The sequence below is a fragment of the Oncorhynchus kisutch genome, linkage group LG14 (genome assembly GCF_002021735.2).
Source record: "Oncorhynchus kisutch isolate 150728-3 linkage group LG14, Okis_V2, whole genome shotgun sequence".
In the NCBI taxonomy this organism is placed as follows: Eukaryota; Metazoa; Chordata; class Actinopteri; order Salmoniformes; family Salmonidae; genus Oncorhynchus; species Oncorhynchus kisutch.
Genome location: NC_034187.2, coordinates 70,172,091 through 70,192,725, shown reverse-complemented (window position 1 = coordinate 70,192,725; position 20,635 = coordinate 70,172,091). Strand labels below are relative to the sequence as shown.

At 42.2% G+C, this 20,635-nt stretch overlaps 1 protein-coding gene across 1 annotated transcript in view; it reads left to right on the top strand.

The window, feature by feature from the left end:
* trpn1 (transient receptor potential cation channel, subfamily N, member 1) overlaps positions 1–20,635 on the top strand; it is a 46,400-nt gene that overhangs the window by 6,159 nt on the left and 19,606 nt on the right. Inside the window, exons 4-23 of the mRNA XM_020500105.2 lie at positions 1,144–1,257; positions 1,659–1,763; positions 5,354–5,452; positions 5,657–5,758; positions 6,216–6,317; positions 7,372–7,470; positions 7,719–7,919; positions 8,096–8,197; positions 8,386–8,484; positions 9,891–10,019; positions 10,349–10,477; positions 10,886–11,002; positions 11,201–11,299; positions 11,664–11,864; positions 12,249–12,347; positions 12,839–13,045; positions 15,877–15,978; positions 16,236–16,334; positions 16,447–16,596; positions 16,719–16,826. Of these exons, the coding sequence (XP_020355694.1) occupies positions 1,144–1,257; positions 1,659–1,763; positions 5,354–5,452; positions 5,657–5,758; positions 6,216–6,317; positions 7,372–7,470; positions 7,719–7,919; positions 8,096–8,197; positions 8,386–8,484; positions 9,891–10,019; positions 10,349–10,477; positions 10,886–11,002; positions 11,201–11,299; positions 11,664–11,864; positions 12,249–12,347; positions 12,839–13,045; positions 15,877–15,978; positions 16,236–16,334; positions 16,447–16,596; positions 16,719–16,826 (2,463 nt within the window). The remainder of the gene's footprint in view (positions 1–1,143; positions 1,258–1,658; positions 1,764–5,353; positions 5,453–5,656; positions 5,759–6,215; positions 6,318–7,371; positions 7,471–7,718; positions 7,920–8,095; positions 8,198–8,385; positions 8,485–9,890; positions 10,020–10,348; positions 10,478–10,885; positions 11,003–11,200; positions 11,300–11,663; positions 11,865–12,248; positions 12,348–12,838; positions 13,046–15,876; positions 15,979–16,235; positions 16,335–16,446; positions 16,597–16,718; positions 16,827–20,635) is intronic.

The following is a 20,635-nucleotide window of genomic DNA, read 5'->3' as shown; positions in this document are numbered from 1 at the left end:
TGCCCATGCAAACATCTGCAGGCATTCATATTTTCTGTTAAGCAGAGGCCCAACTCAGCCAACACTATAGAGCATGAAAAGATGATTTTACATAAAGTGATCTACTTGTGAATTATTTGGCTAAGTGAGAGTAAGAGAGACAGAGAGGGAGAGAGAAAGTGAGTGTGAGAGAGTGAGAGGGAGCGAGAGAGAGAGAGAGAGAGAGAGAGAGAGAGAGAGAGAGAGAGAGGGAGAGAGAGAGAGAGAGAGAGAGAGAGAGAGAGAGAGAGAGAGAGAGAGAGAGAGAGAGAGAGAGAGAGAGAGAGAGAGAGAGAGAGAGAGAGAGAGAGAGAGAGAGAGAGAGAGAGAGAGAGAGAGAGAGAGAGAGAGAGAGAGAGAGAGAGAGAGAGAGAGAGAGAGAGAGAGAGAGAGAGAGAGAGAGAGAGAGAGAGAGAGAGAGAGAGAGAGAGAGAGAGAGAGAGAGAGAGAAATGTGCTTGTGGCAATCTCCAGATGAAGAAAATAGCCATGGTTGTTATTGGCTCACAGCCATCGTGCAGACCCATGTTCCCAAGGGTGCTGACAATCCTGGACTCTCTAAGGAAACTAGTGGCGGGAAAAGTGCCGTCAAAATAATCAGCTGTTTCCCATACAGACAAGAATACAGAAACTGTGAACCGAACTGAATGATCCCCCAGTGTGATCAAAAATAATGCCAAGATGATGATGTTTAGATAAATAATTAATCAAGTGGACAAAATGTGTTGGACTCAGACGCATCTTTGACATGGATTTTGGCTACATCACCAAAACATATTCCTAACCATATCGCAGGTTGACATTTATTGTCATGCGTCTTGCCTTGGAGGCAGACCTGAGCAAATTCCACTAGATGGGGTAGCTGCAAAGTTAAACTTGGCTATATTGTAAAAAGTCATGAAAACAAAAATGGGCTTTTTGGTCTTCATTTAAGGTTAGGGTTAGGCATTATGGTTAGCAGTGTGGTTAAGGTTAGGGTTAGGTTTAAAATCTGATTTTATGACTTCTGTGGCTATGCCAGCTAGTGACCACTCTGTAGTGCTCCCTCCAGAACAAGATCCTTGACAAAAAAACTCTAACCTGCAACCATATCCCTCATTCTGTCCTCTTTTCTTCATTATACCAGCCCAAGGACCAGCTGCCTCTCCACTTTGCTGCCTCCCGAGCCACCCCATCCCTCGGTACCATCCAGACACTGCTCAAATTCTCCAGCAAAGAGGCCCGGCTCGTACCAGACAAGGTAGGGTATCTGCCACATGATACCGCAGCGGGACGCACTCTTCTTCTCCCTCTCATCCATCACTTCTCACCTCATCCGCCAATCAAATGTATTACTGTGTGGTCTCGAATGACTGGAATAACCGACTGTGCTGTATATATAAGCTAAGCACAGGCTGTGTGTCTCAAGTGGCACTCTATTCCCTATATAGGGCACTACTTTTGACCAGAGCCCTATGGGCCCTGCCTATGGACCATGGTCAAAAGCAGTGTGCTATACAGGGAATAGGGTGCCATTTCAGATGCACCCACGGACTTTCACAGTATATTATCTTTACCCTGAGGAGATTTTCTGGCTCTTGACTGCGCTGGGTTGCAGCTCACAGACAGTCATTGTTTCCATCTCTTTGTGTCTGTGTCCAGGATGGCTGCATTCCACTGCTCTTAGCCGTCGAAGCCGGGAATGTTGGAATCGTTAGGGAGCTCCTTGGAACTCTAGCTGAGCCTCAGCTTAGGGCTCAGAAAACAGTAAGAACCAACTAAGGTGTCTGGGGTTACATCGTTTCATTTAGGAATAAGAACTATACTGTATATATAGCATTCATAATAATAGCTACCTAATGTTTATTGACACATTATTGACACGTTTATTGACACATTACATTAAAGGGTAAGGTTTTAAAATGGATAGGTAAAATGAATGGACAGTTACATAATCAAAATGAATTTGATATTAGGTTAAGCATTGGCCCAATATAAGCATTGGCCCAAAATGTACAACTTATCGTGTAATTTACAACCAATCAAAGTACAGTGCGTTGGGTACACCCAAGCAACTATAGCCCTATGTCACATAACCCCAGTCTAGCATGTACAACGCTATGTCACATAACACCAGTCTAGTATGTATAACACTATGTCACATAACACCAGTCTAGCATGTACAACGCTATGTCACATAACACCAGTCTAGTATGTATAACACTATGTCACATAACACCAGTCTAGCATGTATAACATTGTCACATAACACCAGTCTAGCATGTATAACATTATGTCACATAACACCAGTCTAGTATGTATTACATTATGTCACATAACACCAGTCTAGCATGTATAACATTATGTCACATAACACCAGTCTAGTATGTATTACATTATGTCACATAACACCAGTCTAGCATGTATAACATTATGTCACATAACACCAGTCTAGCATGTATAACATTATGTCACATAACACCAGTCTAGTATGTATTACATGATGTCACATAACACCAGTCTAGCATGTATAACATTATGTCACATAACACCAGTCTAGTATGTATTACATTATGTCACATAACACCAGTCTAGCATGTATAACATTATGTCACATAACACCAGTCTAGCATGTATAACATTATGTCACATAACACCAGTCTAGCATGTATAACATTATGTCACATAACACCAGTCTAGTATGTATTACATTTTATTATTATTATTATTATTATTTTTTTTTAACCTTTATTTAACCAGGTAGGCTAGTTGAGAACAAGTTCTCATTTGCAACTGCGACCTGGCCAAGATAAAGCATAGCAGTGTGAACAGACAACACAGAGTTACACATGGAGTAAACAATTAACAAGTCAATAACACAGTAGGAAAAAAAGGGGGAGTCTATATACATTGTGTGCAAAAGGCATGAGGAGGTAGGCGAATAATTACAATTTTGCAGATTAACACTGGAGTGATAAATGATCAGATGGTCATGTACAGGTAGATATATTGGTGTGCAAAAGAGCAGAAAAGTAAATAAATAAAAACAGTATGGGGATGAGGTAGGTAAAAATGGGTGGGCTATTTACCGATAGACTATGTACAGCTGCAGCGATCGGTTAGCTGCTCAGATAGCAGATGTTTGAAGGAGGGAGATAAAAGTCTCCAACTTCAGCGATTTTTGCAATTCGTTCCAGTCACATTATGTCACATAACACCAGTCTAGTATGTATTACATTATGTCACATAACACCAGTCTAGTATGTATTACATTATGTCACATAACACCAGTCTAGCATGTAAAACATTATGTCACATAACACCAGTCTAGTATGTATTACATTATGTCACATAACACCAGTCTAGCATGTATAACATTATGTCACATAACACCAGTCTAGTATGTATAACACTATGTTACATAACACCAGTCTAGCATGTATAACACTATGTCACATAACACCAGTCTAGCATGTATAACACTATGTCACATAACACCAGTCTAGCATGTATTACATTATGTCAAATGACACCAGTCTAGTATGTATTACATTATGTCACATAACACCAGTCTAGTATGTATTACATTATGTCACATAACACCAGTCTAGTATGTATAGCACTATGTCACATAACACCAGTCTAGCATGTATAACACTATGTCACATAACACCAGTCTAGTATGTATAACATTGTCACATAACACCAGTCTAGTATGTATTACATTATGTCACATAACACCAGTCTAGTATGTATAACACTATGTCACATAACACCAGTCTAGCATGTATAACACTATGTCACATAACACCAGTCTAGCATGTATTACATTATGTCACATAACACCAGTCTAGCATGTATAACACTCTGTCACATAACACCAGTCTAGTATGTATTACATTATGTCACATAACACCAGTCTAGTATGTATAACACTATGTCACATAACACCAGTCTAGCATGTATAACACTATGTCACATAACACCAGTCTAGTATGTATTACATTATTTCACATAACACCAGTCTAGCATGTATAACACTATGTCACATAACACCAGTCTAGCATGTATAACACTATGTCACATAACACCAGTCTAGCATGTATTACATTATGTCACATAACACCAGTCTAGCATGTATAACATTATGTCAAATGACACCAGTCTAGTATGTATTACATTATGTCACATAACACCAGTCTAGTATGTATTACATTATGTCACATAACACCAGTCTAGTATGTATAACACTATGTCACATAACACCAGTCTAGCATGTATAACACTATGTCACATAACACCAGTCTAGTATGTATAACATTGTCACATAACACCAGTCTAGTATGTATAACACTATGTCACATAACACCAGTCTAGTATGTATTACATTATGTCACATAACACCAGTCTAGCATGTATAACACTCTGTCACATAACACCAGTCTAGTATGTATAACACTATGTCACATAACACCAGTCTAGTATGTATAACATTGTCACATAACACCAGTCTAGCATGTATAACACTATGTCACATAACACCAGTCTAGTATGTATTACATTATGTCACATAACACCAGTCTAGTATGTATAACATTATGTCAAATGACACCAGTCTTTTGATTCCCTCCCTCTCTTCATGCTCTAATGGCACTATTAAAGTACTCTCTGTGACATATTAAACCATGACTTAGTAATACAGCCCAAAGTAGAAACATGTTTCCAATTGTGGGTAGCCCTGTAAGTCATGGTGAAAATGGGATAATAGGTTAACCGAGCACTTACAGAAAAAGAGCCCAGTTTTAAAGGAAAATCTGTGCAAATCTCCCAAACCACTTTATCAGGGTGTTTAATATGTTTTTAGTGTTTTTCAGTTTTTTATCATTTCTTGTTTGGTTGATTTACTGACCTGTGTGTCTTCTGAGGATTGTGTTCTGGGCTCCACCTCCAAGGGTTTACAGGCTTGGTCTGGCCTTTCTATTTACATGTGGTGTTTATGACACAACTCACAATGATTGTAATGTAATTATGTTCACTATTAAAATCATATTTTTTTTTTACACGTTACATATGGCAGCAACCTGATGGCCTGGGAGAGAGGGAACATTGTGAAAGAGTAGATCTGGCTGACCATTTCTCTTCGAAACTGAGGATATAGTGGCCATTGTGTCCACATCGATAGGTAGCCTGGTCCCAGAACTCTTTGTGCTGTATTGCCAACTCCTATATTCTTTGCCATGACAACAACTGTAGGAGTTGGCAATACAGCACAAAGAGATCTGGGACCAGGCTACTGTGTAGAAACATAGCAACAAAGTGAGTCTGTGCAACATGATGTGTTTGATACTGTACTTCAGGTTAGTGGAGATGCAGCTCTCCATGTCTGCTGCCGAAAGACGGACCTGGATATGGCCAAAGTCCTCATTGAGAACGGGGCCAATGTAGACATCCAAAATGTGAGTAGGCAGTGTATTAGTTTCCCCTTGCAAACAGGGAGACAAGACTGTCACAGGCATGAGTAATCAAACTTAATATACTGTTCTCTGCACTGCATTCTGTTCTGGTAAACCTTCATAGACAAGACATTGTTAAAAACATCTAGCACAGCTTTTGGGTGTGGTTATTGTAGAGTTGTACATCTGTTGTTTCCTGTCTGACAGGAGGAAGGACAGACTCCTCTCCACATAGCTGCCTGGGAGGGAGATGTGCTGCTGCTGAAACTGTTCTACCAGAGCAAGGCCAACCCTAATGTCACTGACAAGGTGGGTTGGAAGGACGGAAGCCCAACTGTATTATAAAAAAAAAACTATCTTCTAAATCCCTCTTCTTAGGCCTAGTCCTAATCAAAAGCATGCTCAATGGAGATTTACCATTGAAAGTGCCTCTTAATCCAAGACCAGGGTTCAACTGTGTTTTTTAATTTTATTTTACTTAACTAGGCAAGTCAGTTAAGAACAAATTCTTATTTTCAATGACGGCCTAGGAACAATGGGTTAACTGCCTGTTCAGGGGCAGAACGACAGATTTGTACCTTGTCAGCTCGGGGGTTTGAACTTGCAACCTTCCGGTTACTAGTCCAACGCTCTAACCACTAGGCTACCCTGCCGCCCCATAATTGGGAAACTGGCCCAATTATGTATTGTATTGTAGTCCACCAGTAAGTTTCAATAGTTTTTTGCCATGTGCCCCTTACCACATTATCTGACCTCTAACCTCCAGATGGACAGGTCACCTCTGCACATCGCTGCAGAGCGTGGCCACACCAACGTGGTGGAGGTCCTCACAGAGAAGTTCAAGTCCAACGTGTTGGCCAGAACTAAGGTAGGTTACCATCACTACATCTTAACAAGCCATATGTGCAGTTACAGTATAGGACTATGATCTCATATGGAACCATGATTAAGATAATAAAGTATATGAGTCCTGTGGCGGTTGTTAGATATACATTACATCTGTGTTTGGTTGGTATTATAGTTACTGTGATGGTGTCTGGCTATAGAAGCTGTAGTAGTCATTACTTACTGTGATGGTGTCTGGCTATAGAAGCTGTAGTAGTCATTAGTTACTGTGATGGTGTCTGGCTATAGAAGCTGTAGTAGTCATTAGTTACTGTGATGGTGTCTGGCTATAGAAGCTGTAGTAGTCATTAGTTACTGTGATGGTGTCTGGCTATAGAAGCTGTAGTAGTCATTAGTTACTGTGATGGTGTCTGGCTATAGAAGCTGCAGTAGTCATTAGTTACTGTGATGGTGTCTGGCTATAGAATCTGTAGTAGTCATTAGTTACTGTGATGGTGTCTGGCTATAGAAGCTGTAGTAGCCATTAGTTACTGTGATGGTGTCTGGCTATAGAAGCTGTAGTAGTCATTAGTTACTGTGATGGTGTCTGGCTATAGAAGCTGTAGTAGTCATTAGTTACTGTGATGGTGTCTGGCTATAGAAGCTGTAGTAGTCATTAGTTACTGTGATGGTGTCTGGCTATAGAAGCTGTAGTAGTCATTAGCTACTGTGATGGTGTCTGGCTATAGAAGCTGTAGTGATCATTAGTTACTGTGATGGTGTCTGGCTATAGAAGCTGTAGTAGTCATTAGTTACTGTGATGGTGTCTAGCTATAGAAGCTGTAGTAGTCATTAGTTACTGTGATGGTGTCTGGCTATAGAAGCTGTAGTAGTCATTAGCTACTGTGATGGTGTCTGGCTATAGAAGCTGTAGTAGTCATTAGCATGAATAATGTAAAAGTCAGAGTTAGACATCCCAACCAGTTGATCCTCAAATTATAAAAATAGCACATTTGTTTCCGTCTCTTTGTATGACCTTCTAAAACCAGTGTGCAGTCTTCCAGAGACTGTATATAAATTACAGTGTCTTCTCTTAGGATGGCAGCACCCTGATGCATGTAGCCTCCCAGTGTGGACACCCAGAGACCGCCCTCACCTTCCTGAAGAAAGGGGTCCCACTGCACATGCCCAATAAGGTACAGGAAGTCCAGGTGTCCAATGGGCACTTTTTACAAAAGTAGCATAAATCACTGGCCTAAAATTGTATTTGAATATCACATCTTCAAATGCACTGCATTGTACAAATACTGCATGAGAATAGCCAAATATTTAGAATACATCATTATGTATATATGATCCTTTCTTACTATGTTATTTAATGTATCCTATCAAATGAACCCTACCTATAATTGATGTATCATACTCTGGCATCACACCTCCACAGTCAGGTGCAATGTGTCTCCATGCTGCAGCCAAGCAAGGTCACACGGCTGTAGTGAAGTCTCTTCTCCTGAAGGGGGCACATGTGGACACCACCACTAAAGACGGCCTGACGGGCCTACACATCGCTGTGCAGAACTGCAAGCCCCTTGTGGTGCAGATGCTACTGGGCTTTGGGGCTCAGGTCCAACTCAAAGGAGGCAAGGTGAGACATACACCTATGTCCTAGAAACATACACAATTCAACATTTGTTCATTTGTGCTGTATATTTGACAATGGTGTGGAAAGTAATATGGTTTTTGTACCATAGTAACTGCTATTGTTGGCATGTGCTGCTAACCTCTACCGTCCATTTGTCCTCCCTCTGCCCCTGCATGAAGGCCCAGGAGACCCCGCTGCACATCGCTGCCAGAGTGAAGGAGGGGGAAAAGGTGGCTGAGATGCTGCTGAAGAGCGGGGCTGATGTCAACGCAGAGCAGGAGGTTAGAGCTCCCCCTTCACTGTGGCCAGAGATGAGTGTGTTTATCAGATCAGAGGGCTCATCTGAATCTGAAAGCAAGGCTATTCGATTGTGTTCCACATAAACCTCCAGCTTCTCTGTCTGTTTCTGTTTCTCTCTCTCTCTCTCTCTCTCTCTCTCTCTCTCTCTCTCTCTCTCTCTCTCTGTCAGAATGGGGAGACGGCAATGCATGTTGCTGCTCGCCACGGTGGACTGCGGATGATGAGAGCCCTGAAAGAGGAGGGAGGAGACCTCACCTGGAGATCTAAGGTCAAGTAGAAACACTTTTCTCTGTCTAACCAGTGTAACAATGGCACATTGAGTCTATTTCCCACTTTCAGTAGTCTAAAACACTTTCTTTTTGTGGTCATGTATGTGTTTTTTCATGTGGTTGTACTGTATGTGCAGTGGCTTCGGAAAGTATTCAGACCCCTTTACCTTTTCCACATATTGTTATGTTACAGCCTTATTCTTAAATTGATTCAATCCCCCCAAAATCCTCATCAATCTACACACAATACCCCATAATGACAAAGAGAAAACAATTATTTTTTTTGCAAATATAAAACAGAAATACCTTATTTACATAAGTATACAGACCCTGCTATGAGACTCGAAATTAAGCTCAGGTGCATCCTGTTTCCATTGATCATCCTTAAGATGTTTCCACAACGATAGGTGTCCACCTGTGGTAAATTAAATTGATTGGACAGGATTTGGAAAGGCACACACATGTCTATATAAGGTCCCACAGTTGACAGTGCATGTCAGAGCAAATACCAAGCCATGAGGTCAAAGGAATTGTCAGTAGAGCTCTGAGACAGGATTGTGTTGAGGCACAGATCTGGAGAAGGGTACCAAAAAATGTATTCAGCCTGGAGTTTTCCAAAAGTCACCTAAAGACTCTCAGACCATGAGAAACAAGATTCTCTGGTCTGATGAAACCAAGATTGAACTCTTTGGCCATGTTTGCCAAGCACCACGTCTGGAAGAAACCTGGCACCATCCCTACGGTGAAGCATGGTGGGGCAGCATCATGCTGTGGGGATGTTTTTCAGCGGCAAGGACTAGTCAGAATCGAGGCAAAGATGAACGGAGCAAAGTACAGAGAGATCCTTGATTAAAACCTGCTCCAGAGCACTCAGGACCTCAGACTGGGGCGAAGGTTCACCTTCCAACAGGAAGACAACGCAGGAGTGGCTTCAGGACAAGTCTCTGAATGTCCTTGAGTGGCCCAGCCAGAGCTTGGACTTGAAGCTGATCTAACATCTCTGGAGAGACCTGAAAATAGCTGTGCAGCAATGCTGCCCATCCAACCTGACAGAGCTTAAGAGAATCTACAGAGAAGAATGGGAGAAACTCCCCAAATACAGGTGTGCCAAGCTTGTAGCGTCATACCCAAGAAGACTCAATGCTGTAATTGCTGCCAAAGATGCTTCAACAAAGTACTGAGTAAAGGGTCTGAATACTTATGTAAATGTGATATTTCCGTTTTTTATGGAGTATTGTATGTAGATTGGATGAGGGGGGAAAAACGATTTAATCCATTTTAGAATAAGGCTGTAACGTAACAAAATGTAGAAAGTCAAGGGGTCTGAATACTTTCCGAAGGCACCTTATGTGCATGCATGCATGTGTGTGTGTGTTGAAATATGTGTGTGTTTCTGTATTCATAGGCTGGAGAGAACCCTCTCCATGTCGCTGTGCGCCACTGTCATGCCCATGTGGTGGAGGATATTCTCACCTATCTGACCAGTGAGAGAAGCCGTGAGGAAGCCCAGTGCTGTGTGAGCCAGGGGAACAGGGTGAGAATAAGACTCATGATAATAATCAACATTTATGCCATTTCACAGACAAGAGACTTATAGTCATGCGTGCATAAATGTTCATATGGGGGGTTCCAGTGGGATTTTTAAAAAGCGCCGTGCTCTACCGACTGAGCCACACAGGACCAGATGATGGGATAGAGGTTCTATTATAGAAATATTACTGTGATCATTGTTCTATTATAGAAATGTTTTTCCATTTTGCATTTTCCATTTCCATTTCACATGCAATTTGGCCAACTCCTCTTTGTATGTTACTTTATTTCTTGATTTTGATGTACCAGTTTTCTATTGTTGTGTGACTGTAGAAAGGGGAGACATCGTTGCACTTGGCTGCTGAGCTGCAGAAGGAGAGCGTCCACAGAGAAGGAGAAGACGTACACATTATCAAGATTCTGATGGAATATGACGCAGACATCACTGCCACAACCAGAGAGGTATGGCACAAGGAACAATCTGATATCATGATTTGTATCTTTGTATTTGTGGGTCAACAATAGCTATAGCATGTTATTAATTTGTCTACAAACACCCTATGCATTGTGCCGATAGTGTTAAACAACTTGGTGGGAATTGTAACATGGATCATGTTATGGAGGATCGCTACAATTACAATCCCAAAAAATGTCAAGTTTTCAAGATTATACTTTCAGTATAGAAGTTGATGTGTTTTGAGTGAATGATCCCTTTAAGCAATGCTGTACACTACAGCAGATGGGGGTACAGTACAACACGTTCTGTTTGGTAGCTGAATAGTAGTTAGATGTTCTGGTGTTATGTTATTGAGGTGTACAGGTACATCTGTGTCTCATTCGGTTTCTCCCTGCTCTCGGCTGGTCCTGTAGTCCTGTGAGACTCCCTTTCACTACTGTGCCAGAGTGGGCAACACTGACGTCCTACAGGAGATGCTCAACAGTGTTCCCTCCAGTCGCCTGCAGATGGCAGTCAACAAGCACTCCAAGGTATTGATAGAATTATGTCACTTGGGTGTTACTGGAGAGTTTCTCATTATATTTAAATATTGGTTTATTGCTGTAAAATAACTGGTACTGCTGTTAAATGGGTATTTTGTGGTTGAGTATAATTCCGAAGTGGCATGAACTGCCTTTTGGTTATGTGTTATTGTTTACTGAGAGGGCACTCTCTGTGGGCCCATACAGAACGGCTGGTCCCCGTTGTTATTGGCTTCTGAGAGAGGTCACACAGAGGTTGTTAGAATCCTGCTTCAGAACCATGCCAGGGTGGACGTCTTTGATGAGGTGAGGGCCCTGGAATGTTTCAGACTTTTCCATTGGCTAATTCAGTATACTGTACCACAACTTAACTCTGTCTCTTAAACTCTGCCACTGCCTGCTGAGCTGTAAAACATTCATTTTGCTGAGTCACTGCAATGTGGTCATCATGACTCAAGCAGGATAAAAGCCAAAGAAGATATGACATCGTCATGTCTGTGCTGCGTGCCCTAATGAGCAAAACCCTGATGTATCCTACAGGACGCCGACCCAAATCTCCACTTACAAAACCAAAACTAGCGTTTGTTATGGGACAAGTTTACATAGTCCCTCCCTGTTTTGGTTCCTTCCGTTTGGAGCCTAATGAACACAACTCTGATGTATCTGACAGGACGGCAAGGCAGCTCTCCACTTGGCAGCAGAGCGGGGCCACGAGGACATTTCTGACATTCTGCTGTCCCATAAGGCCTTTGTGAACGCCAAGACCAAGCTGGGCCTCACTCCACTACACCTGGGGGCCCAGAACGGCTCTGCCAGCCTGGTCAGACAACTGGTGGAGACACACCTGGCCAGCATCGACGCTCTCTCCCTGGTCAGTGAGCTGAGCAATGACCCCTCAACTATGGAGGTCTTGAGAACATGTCCCTAGTCATAGGAAATAAAAGAGTACATTTGGTTAATATTGGGGCAGATGTCATATATATTCTCGTAGGCATCTGTGTGTAACCTTGTTTAACCTGATCTCACAAGCTCACATTCTGTTCTATTATATTGAAGTGAAACATAACGAGCGTTGTGGTCAGTCGAGTTTCACAAGGCTAATCTGTGTGCTCAGGGGAAGTAAAGTTATTATCGAACACCTAGCAAAGTCTCTTGCCATATCTTTCTCTTTCTTAAGAAACACTTTTATTTGTCCACTCCTGATCCATAAAGACAAATAAGGTGTTCTGAACCTCTGTGTATGTTTGACCCCCAGACGAAGCAGACTCCTCTCCACCTCGCTGCCATCAGTGGACAGCTGGATGTGTGCAGCAGCCTGCTGCATCTCAGAGCAGACATCACTGCCACAGACATAGTGAGTCTGTTTCTCTGTCTGACACTGCCTTTGTCTGTGTGTGGCTGTCTGTGTCTATTTAAATCTTGTCTGCGCTAAATAGACAAATTAAAATGTAAATATTGCCTGAAGGAAATTTCTCTGTAGTCGTAACTTCGACAATCTCATTTTACATACAAAGTCCTGGTCTAATTTCTTTGTTATTTTACCTGTGTCTTTCCTATCAGCATGGCCAGATTCCCCCCTGGTTGCATTTAACTATCATTCATTCATCTATCCTAGCAGACACACTTATCCAGAGCAATTAGGGTGCCTTACTCAAGGGCACATCGACAGATTTGCCACATAGTCAGCTCTGGGATTTGAACCAGCAACTTTTCAGTTATTGGCCCAACACGCTTAACCACTAGGCTACTGGCCGCCTATCCCCCCATCCAAAACACCCATTCATTGGTTAATTCAGTTAGTCATCCATCCATCCTTCCATTCATTTATGTCTGTCTTGTCCCCAGCACGGCCAGACGCCCCTCCACCTGGCTGCAGAGAACGACCATTCTGAGGTGGTCAAGCTGTTCCTGAAGCACCGTCCAGAGCTGGCCACCCTGGCCAACGTGGAGGGGGCCACCTGCACCCATATCGCTGCGGCCAAGGGCAGCCTGGCCGTCATCAGGGAGCTGCTCAAGTTCAAACAGGGGGGAGTGACCACGCTGAGTAACAAGGTCAGAGGTCAGGGTTTAGGAGTCACAAGGAGTCAGGAAGTAGTGTTTCTCTGTGCTTGGCTGAAAATGTATAATGGAAACAGAACAATAGAGAATTACAATGTTATAGAATAACACAATAATTCCACAACACTGTCAGAGGGCAGGAGGCTTTTGCTAGTAGTGCTGCTCTGTTTTAATTTATTTTGAATTTTACCTTTATTTATACAGGTTTTTCTCCTTTTTCTCATTGAGATAACATCTCTTTTCCAAGAGAGACCTGGTCCAATAGTAGGAGGGGGAACAACGTTTCAGACAAAACAACCTAAATACACTAACACAACATTAAACAAAACTATAAACATACAGTACAACAAAAACATTTTATGTAAAAACCACGAAAGTCTTGACTAAAAACAGCTCCCCCTAAAACAATTACACTCTTCTATGATATATACATCGATCAAGTATTTAAACTCCACCAACGAAACTAGATCATCAAATTCTAAAATGTTCAGGAGAGAATTCCAGGACCACAGAGCTAAGTAACTAAAACTATTTCTACATGACCTGTTCTAATATTTGGTACTGTTAGAAGCAAATGAGAATGGGACCGTAATTTATATTTATTTACCGACCTCACTAAAAAAGAACAGAGATAAAATGGCATTTTACCCAATATGGCCTTATAAATCAGTGTCTACCAGTGTTTAAGCCTACGCAAGGTCCATGACGACCAGCCAACAGAGCTGTAGAGATCACAATGATGTGTTAGACGTTTTTGATTTGTAATGAACCTGAGGGCTGCATGATACACTGGATCAAGTGTTCTCAGGGTAGTGGCTGAGGCCTGCATGTATATAACATCACTAAAATCTAAAACTGCCAGTAATGTATATCGTACCAGCACCTTCCTGGCCTCAAAGAAAAACAAGCCTTATTCCAGTATTAAAAACCTATTTTCAGCTTGAGCTTCCTTATAAAGTTCTCTACATGCACAGTGAAGCTCAGCTTATCATTAACCCACATACCCAAATATTTGTGCACTTTAACTTACTCTATAGTATGTCCAGCCAATGTAGCAATGACATGGTTAGTAACATGCCTGGCATTTGAAAATATCATGCATTTTGTTTTACCCGAATTTAGAACCAGCTTTAAATCATACAGATTCTGTTGTATGATGTTAAATGCTCTTTGGGCATTTTCAAAAGTTAAAGATAAACTACTACCACTTGAATAAAGATCAGCATCTTCTGCATAAAAATGAAAATGCGCTGTTTCAATAAGATCCCCAATGTTGTTGATATACAAAATGAACAACAGTGGGCCCAAAATAGAACCTTGCGGAACACCTGAGCACACCTCTATGGACTCAGATTTACAACCATCTGCCATTACACATTGTGTACGATTTGATAGGTAATTTATAAACCAATCTAGAGCATGACCAGTAATTCCACAACATGTTGTTGTCAACATGTTGTTGTTGAATTATAATATGAATGGCCTGGCTGGCCATAGAAAGCTAAGTGACAGAGAAAATATTCCCTTATTACTCCCTGTAACAGCAGCACATTGATCTGGTACTGGTACTCCCTGTAACAGCAGCACATTGATCTGGTACTCCCTGTAATAGCAGTACATTGATCTGGTACTCCCTGTAATAGCAGTACATTGATCTGGTACTCCCTGTAATAGCAGCACATTGATCTGGTACTGGTACTCCCTGTAACAGCAGTACATTGATCTGGTACTCCCTGTAATAGCAGCACATTGATCTGGTACTCTCTGTAATAGCAGCACATTGATCTGCTACTCCCTGTAATAGCAGCACATTGATCTGGTACTCCCTGTAATAGCAGTACATTGATCTGGTACTCCCTGTAATAGCAGTACATTGATCTGGTACTCCCTGTAATAGCAGCACATTGATCTGGTACTCCCTGTAATAGCAGTACATTGATCTGGTACTCCCTGTAATAGCAGCACATTGATCTGGTACTCCCTGTAATAGCAGCACATTGATCAGGTACTCCCTGTAATAGCAGCACATTGATCTGGTACTGGTACTCCCTGTAATAGCAGCACATTGATCTGGTACTCCCTGTAATAGCAGCACATTGAGCTGGTACTCCCTGTAATAGCAGCACATTGATCTGGTACTCCCTGTAATAGCAGTACATTGATCTGGTACTGGTACTCCCTGTAATAGCAGCACATTGATCTGGTACTCCCTGTAATAGCAGTACATTGATCTGGTACTCCCTGTAATAGCAGCACATTGATCTGGTACTGGTACTCCCTGTAACAGCAGTACATTGATCTGGTACTCCCTGTAATAGCAGCACATTGATCTGGTTCTCTCTGTAATAGCAGCACATTGATCTGGTACTCCCTGTAATAGCAGCACATTGATCAGGTACTGGTACTCCCTGTAATAGCAGCACATTGATCTGGTACTCCCTGTAATAGCAGCACATTGATCTGGTACTTCCTGTAATAGCAGCACATTGATCAGGTACTCCCTGTAATAGCAGCACATTGATCTGGTACTTCCTGTAATAGCAGTACATTGATCTGGTACTGGTACTCCCTGTTTATAGCTCTATTCTTGTGTATTTTATTCCTCTTGTGTTACTATGTATATTTTTGTATTTTTTAAACTCTGCAATGTTGGGAAGGGCTCGTAAGTAAGAATTTCACCTTAAAGTCTACACCTGTTGTATTCGGCGCATGTGACAAATATAATTTGATTTGATATGATTATCAAAGGGATAAGGGGTGATTGATAAGCTTAGTCACCAGCTTGACTTTTTTTATCCATTCTGTCCACTTTCCTTCATCCCCAGACCAATGGCTCCTGTCCTCTGCACCTGGCGTCTGCTGGGGGACACACCGAGGTGGTGAAGGTCCTCCTGGAGGCTGGGGCGTCTGTAGCTGAAGAGGACGCAGTGAGTGATGGAGAGAACACAACCTCACCTGGGGGGGACTGACCAAAGACTGACTGCAGACTGACCAGAAGTTATGCACTGTTACTGACTGTAGCTACATTTATTCAATTCAGTTTTAGGGTGTCATGCAAAACCCAGTCTACAGTAAAGAATAGCTCAACAGAGATTGATTAATTCAAAAGCATCTCAGATCGATTAATTCAAAAGTAGCTCAGATCAATTCATTCAAAAGCTTATTAACTTTCTCATCTTCCCAGGAAGGGATGACAGCCATTCACTTGGCAGCCAAGAACGGTCACACACACATCATGGATGTGCTGAAGGGAAGCATCTCCTTTAAGATCACCAGCTCCAAGGTATCTGTCCCTACTCTTAAAACTAGAAAATGTTAACTAACTAACTATGTTAACTAGTTTTAAGTTAACTACTGTTTAGGTATGTTGATTTGATGTGTAACTATGATCCCAGACAGGGTTGACTGCGTTGCATGTAGCAGCCCGTTTTGGTCAGGTGGACTTTGTCTCAGAGATCCTTACCAAGGTGCCAGCCACCATGCGCAGTGACATCCCAAACAGCAACAGTAGGGAGGGAATACCAGTGCAGCAGCCCCCTTCAGAGGTAGGTAACATTATAGTACCCCACAACTCACTTATGACCAGAAAATCAACAGTCCTCCTCCATGAATAAAAGAGTCCTTCATAAAAAGTCCTTCATTGTGTGTGTGTGTGTGTGTGTTCCAGTCAGGATACACTCCCCTGCATCTGGCTGCCCAGTCTGGCCACGAGAGTGTGGTGAGATTGCTGCTCAATTCCCCTGGTGTACAGGCAGACAAAGTGACAGACATACAGGTATGCTCTTTTCATGTGTGTGCATGCGCGTAAGTGAATATGTGTGCATATAGCAATGTGCATGCCCCGCCCACCTGAGGATCTGTCTTTTTCAGGCAACAATTTCCAGTGTTTGATGGGTGCACTAATCCACTAACCTTTTACTGCAGTGGGCTAAATCAGGGTCACATAGAGTGTTTCTTGGTAATCTACTTTGAAACAAAAGTTTACACCTCACACACATGGTTATAGGCTTAAAAAGTATATATAGATATAGAGCTGAAATATACACAACTTTTAGTTTGCATCCCAATATTACACTTTATGTAAATCACAGAAAACTCAAATATAGGATTTTCTGGAGAGAAAAAAAGACAAGAAAATATTTTAATTAAATTATGAAAAATATTAATAACATTCCTCCCATGAGGCCACTAGAGGGCAATTTGGTCATTTGACTGCAAGACTGGGCATCTCGCTGGATTGATTGCTTTCCTTTTACTCTTCATACCTTTGCCTGTCGTTTTTCCCGTTAACGTTACGACCGCAGAAATGTTTGTAATGTTTGTAATGACTTGTCAAAAACACTAATGGCTGAAATGGGCTCAATGGAATACATTGTCTTTCTGTTGCATCTATAAGAACACTCCATATGGGATTTAATGCATCATCTCGGCACTTACATCACAAGACAGAGAAGAATTGTGGAATTCATTTTTTGTGGAATTGAAAAAAGTAATAATTTCATACAGTTGAAATGTTTACAAATTAGATGCACTAAAATGAAAGTAACTTCCAAAAATGAACACTTGGATTATAGTGATATTATGTCTGATCTCACAAACAATGTAAAGTATGTATAGATAGGTGTAATCTCGAGCCAAGCCTGTTGATTTTTAATCTGAGGGTATCCTATTGACACACATGTTGCAACAGAACTTGACAACAACAGTAATGAATTAATGAGGCAGTCTAGACAGCGCAGATGAGTACAGGTAGACCTACACAGAGCAGGTGAGTACAGGTAGACCTAGACAGAACAGGTAAGTACTGGTAGACCTAGACAGAGCAGGTGAGTACAGGTAGACCTAGACAGAGCAGGTGAGTACAGGTAGACCTAGACAGAGCAGGTGTGTACAGATAGACCTAGACAGAGTGAGTACAGGTAGACCTAGACAGAGCAGGTGAGCACAGGTAGACCTAGACAGAGCAGGTGAGTACAGGTAGACCTAGACAGAGCAGGTGAGTACAGGTAGACCTAGACAGAGCAGGTGAGTACAGGTAGACCTAGACAGAGCAGGTGAGTACAGGTAGACCTAGACAGAGCAGGTGAGTACAGGTAGACCTAGACAGAGCAGGTGAGTACAGGTAGACCTAGACAGAGCAGGTGAGTACAGGTAGACCTAGACAGAGCAGGTGAGTACAGGTAGACCTAGACAGAGCAGGTGAGTACAGGTAGACCTAGACAGAGAAGGTGAGTACAGGTAGACCTAGACAGAGCAGGTGAGTACAGGTAGACCTAGACAGAATGAGTACAGGTAGACCTAGACAGAGAAGTTTTTAAAAACCTTTTAACAATTGTGATGGCTTCCTGAGTGGCGCAGTGGTCTAAGGCACTGCATCACAGTGCTAGCTGTGCCACTAGAGATTCTGGGTTCGAGTCCAGCCTCTGTCACAGCTGACTGTGACCGGGAGACCCATGGGGCGGAGCATAATTGGCCTAGTGTCGTCCGGGTTGTGGGAGTGCTTGGCCGGCAGGGATGTCCTTGTCCGATCACACACCAGTAACTCCTGTGGCGGGCCGGGCGCAGTGCACGCTGACATGGTTGCCAGGTGCACGGTGTTTCCTCTGTTTCCTCTGTTGCGGCTGGCTTCTGGGTTAAGTGGGAAGTGCGGCTTAGTTGGGTTGTGTCTCGGAGGATGCACAACTCTCGACCTTTGCCTCTCCTGAGTCCGTACGGGAGTTGCAGCAATGAGACAAGACTGTAACTAGCAATTGGGGAGAAAAGGGGTAAAAGTAACACAAAAAAATAATAAATAATAAATACAAATTGTGATGACCATTGCTAGTGCATTCGGAAAGTTTTCAGATCCCTTGCCTTTCTACATTTTGTTACGCTACAGCCTTATAAATAAAGAACTCATCACTCTACACACAATACCCCATAATGACAAAGCAATTTTTTTATTTTTTATAACAGAAGTATCTTATTTACGTAAGTATTCAGACCCTTTGCTATGAGACTCAAAATTGCTTTCCATTGATCATCCTTGATATGTTTCTACAACTTGATTGGAGTCCACCTGTGGTGAATTCAATAGATTGGACATGATTTGGAAAGGCACACACCTGTCTATATAAGGTCTCACAGTTGACAGTGCATGTCAGAGCAAAAACCAGGCCATGAGGTCGAAGGAATTGTCCGTAGAGCTCCGAGACAGGATTGTGACGAGGCATAGATCTGGAGAAGGGTACCAAAAAATGTCTGCAGCATTGAATGTCCCCAAGAACACAGTGGCCTTCATCATTCTTAAATGGAAGAAATTTGAAAGAACCAAGACTCTTCCCAGAGCTGGCCACCTGGCCAAACTGAGCAATCGGGGGAGAAAGGGCCGTGGTCAGGGAGGTGACGAAGAACCCGATAGAGCGCGCAACAGGACACTGTATTGTCTACATTCGGTTTGTTGTTTACATTCAAACTTTTTCATTAAATCGATTTTAATCCGAACTAAAGTTTTGTTACTAAGGATTCCACAATACGGTTAGCCTTTACGGCTGGGACTGCAAGTTTGTGTTCCTTTTTTTGTGTGTGGATTCCGTGAGTGCTAGCTGTCTGTACTACAGACACCTGTCGTCGTCGTGGGAAAGACTCATTGTTATCTTTTCGTAAAACAACTTCGTAAAACAACTAGTTGCAGTATACAGCCAATCTGGATACCAAGCAGATCCTGAGGGAAATCAACGAGTACCAACAGCTTTACGCTATGTAGGAACAACATACTCCTTTAACCCGACAAAATAAAGAAAAACAGATTAATCTACAGACACGGATGATTTACTTAGCATTGAGGTAGTGTCTAGTGCTCTGGCTGGAATCCATGCAACAATGGAAAAGTTGTGTGAGGAGATAGCAGGGCTGAGGGGGAGTTTGGAGTTCAGCCATAGTGAAAGTCTCAAGCTCCAAAGAGAAAACAAGACACTCACAGCCAAGGTAAAAATACACGATTCCAACCTGGATTGTCTACTCAGGGAAACAGGGTGATGAAGGAGACGCTACTAGACATACAAAGTCGTAGCATGCGTGAAAATCTATTTTTTTCTGGTATTCCTGAGGACGCATCCAATTATCAAGAGGGTGCCATCAGAGAATTCATGAAATCTGCATTGAAACTTCCTGTAGAGACTGTAAACAAGGTGGCTTTCCACCGAGTACACAGACTTGGAGCTCGGAGCGACAAGACCAAGGGTCCCCGACCGATCATTGCAAAATTTGAACACTACCAACAAAAGGAGCTGATCAAAAGCAGGGGAAGGGAGGTTAAAGGGACCAAATTCGGTCTCAGTGACCAATTTCCAAAGGAGATAAACGAACGTCGTAAGAGACTGTATCCGGTACAAAGACGACAAAGGAAGGATGGTAGGCATGCCTTTATCATTGTGGAAAAACTCTTTATAGATGGACAGCTATTCCGAGACAGCGCCATAACACTGTGGCTGTACTAAATTCTACAGAGACTTCAGATTATGAAAAAAATAAGGTATGGGAACTGTTTAAAATATTGAAACATTATTAAGTGGATATGAACACACACATACTCAACTGCATGCT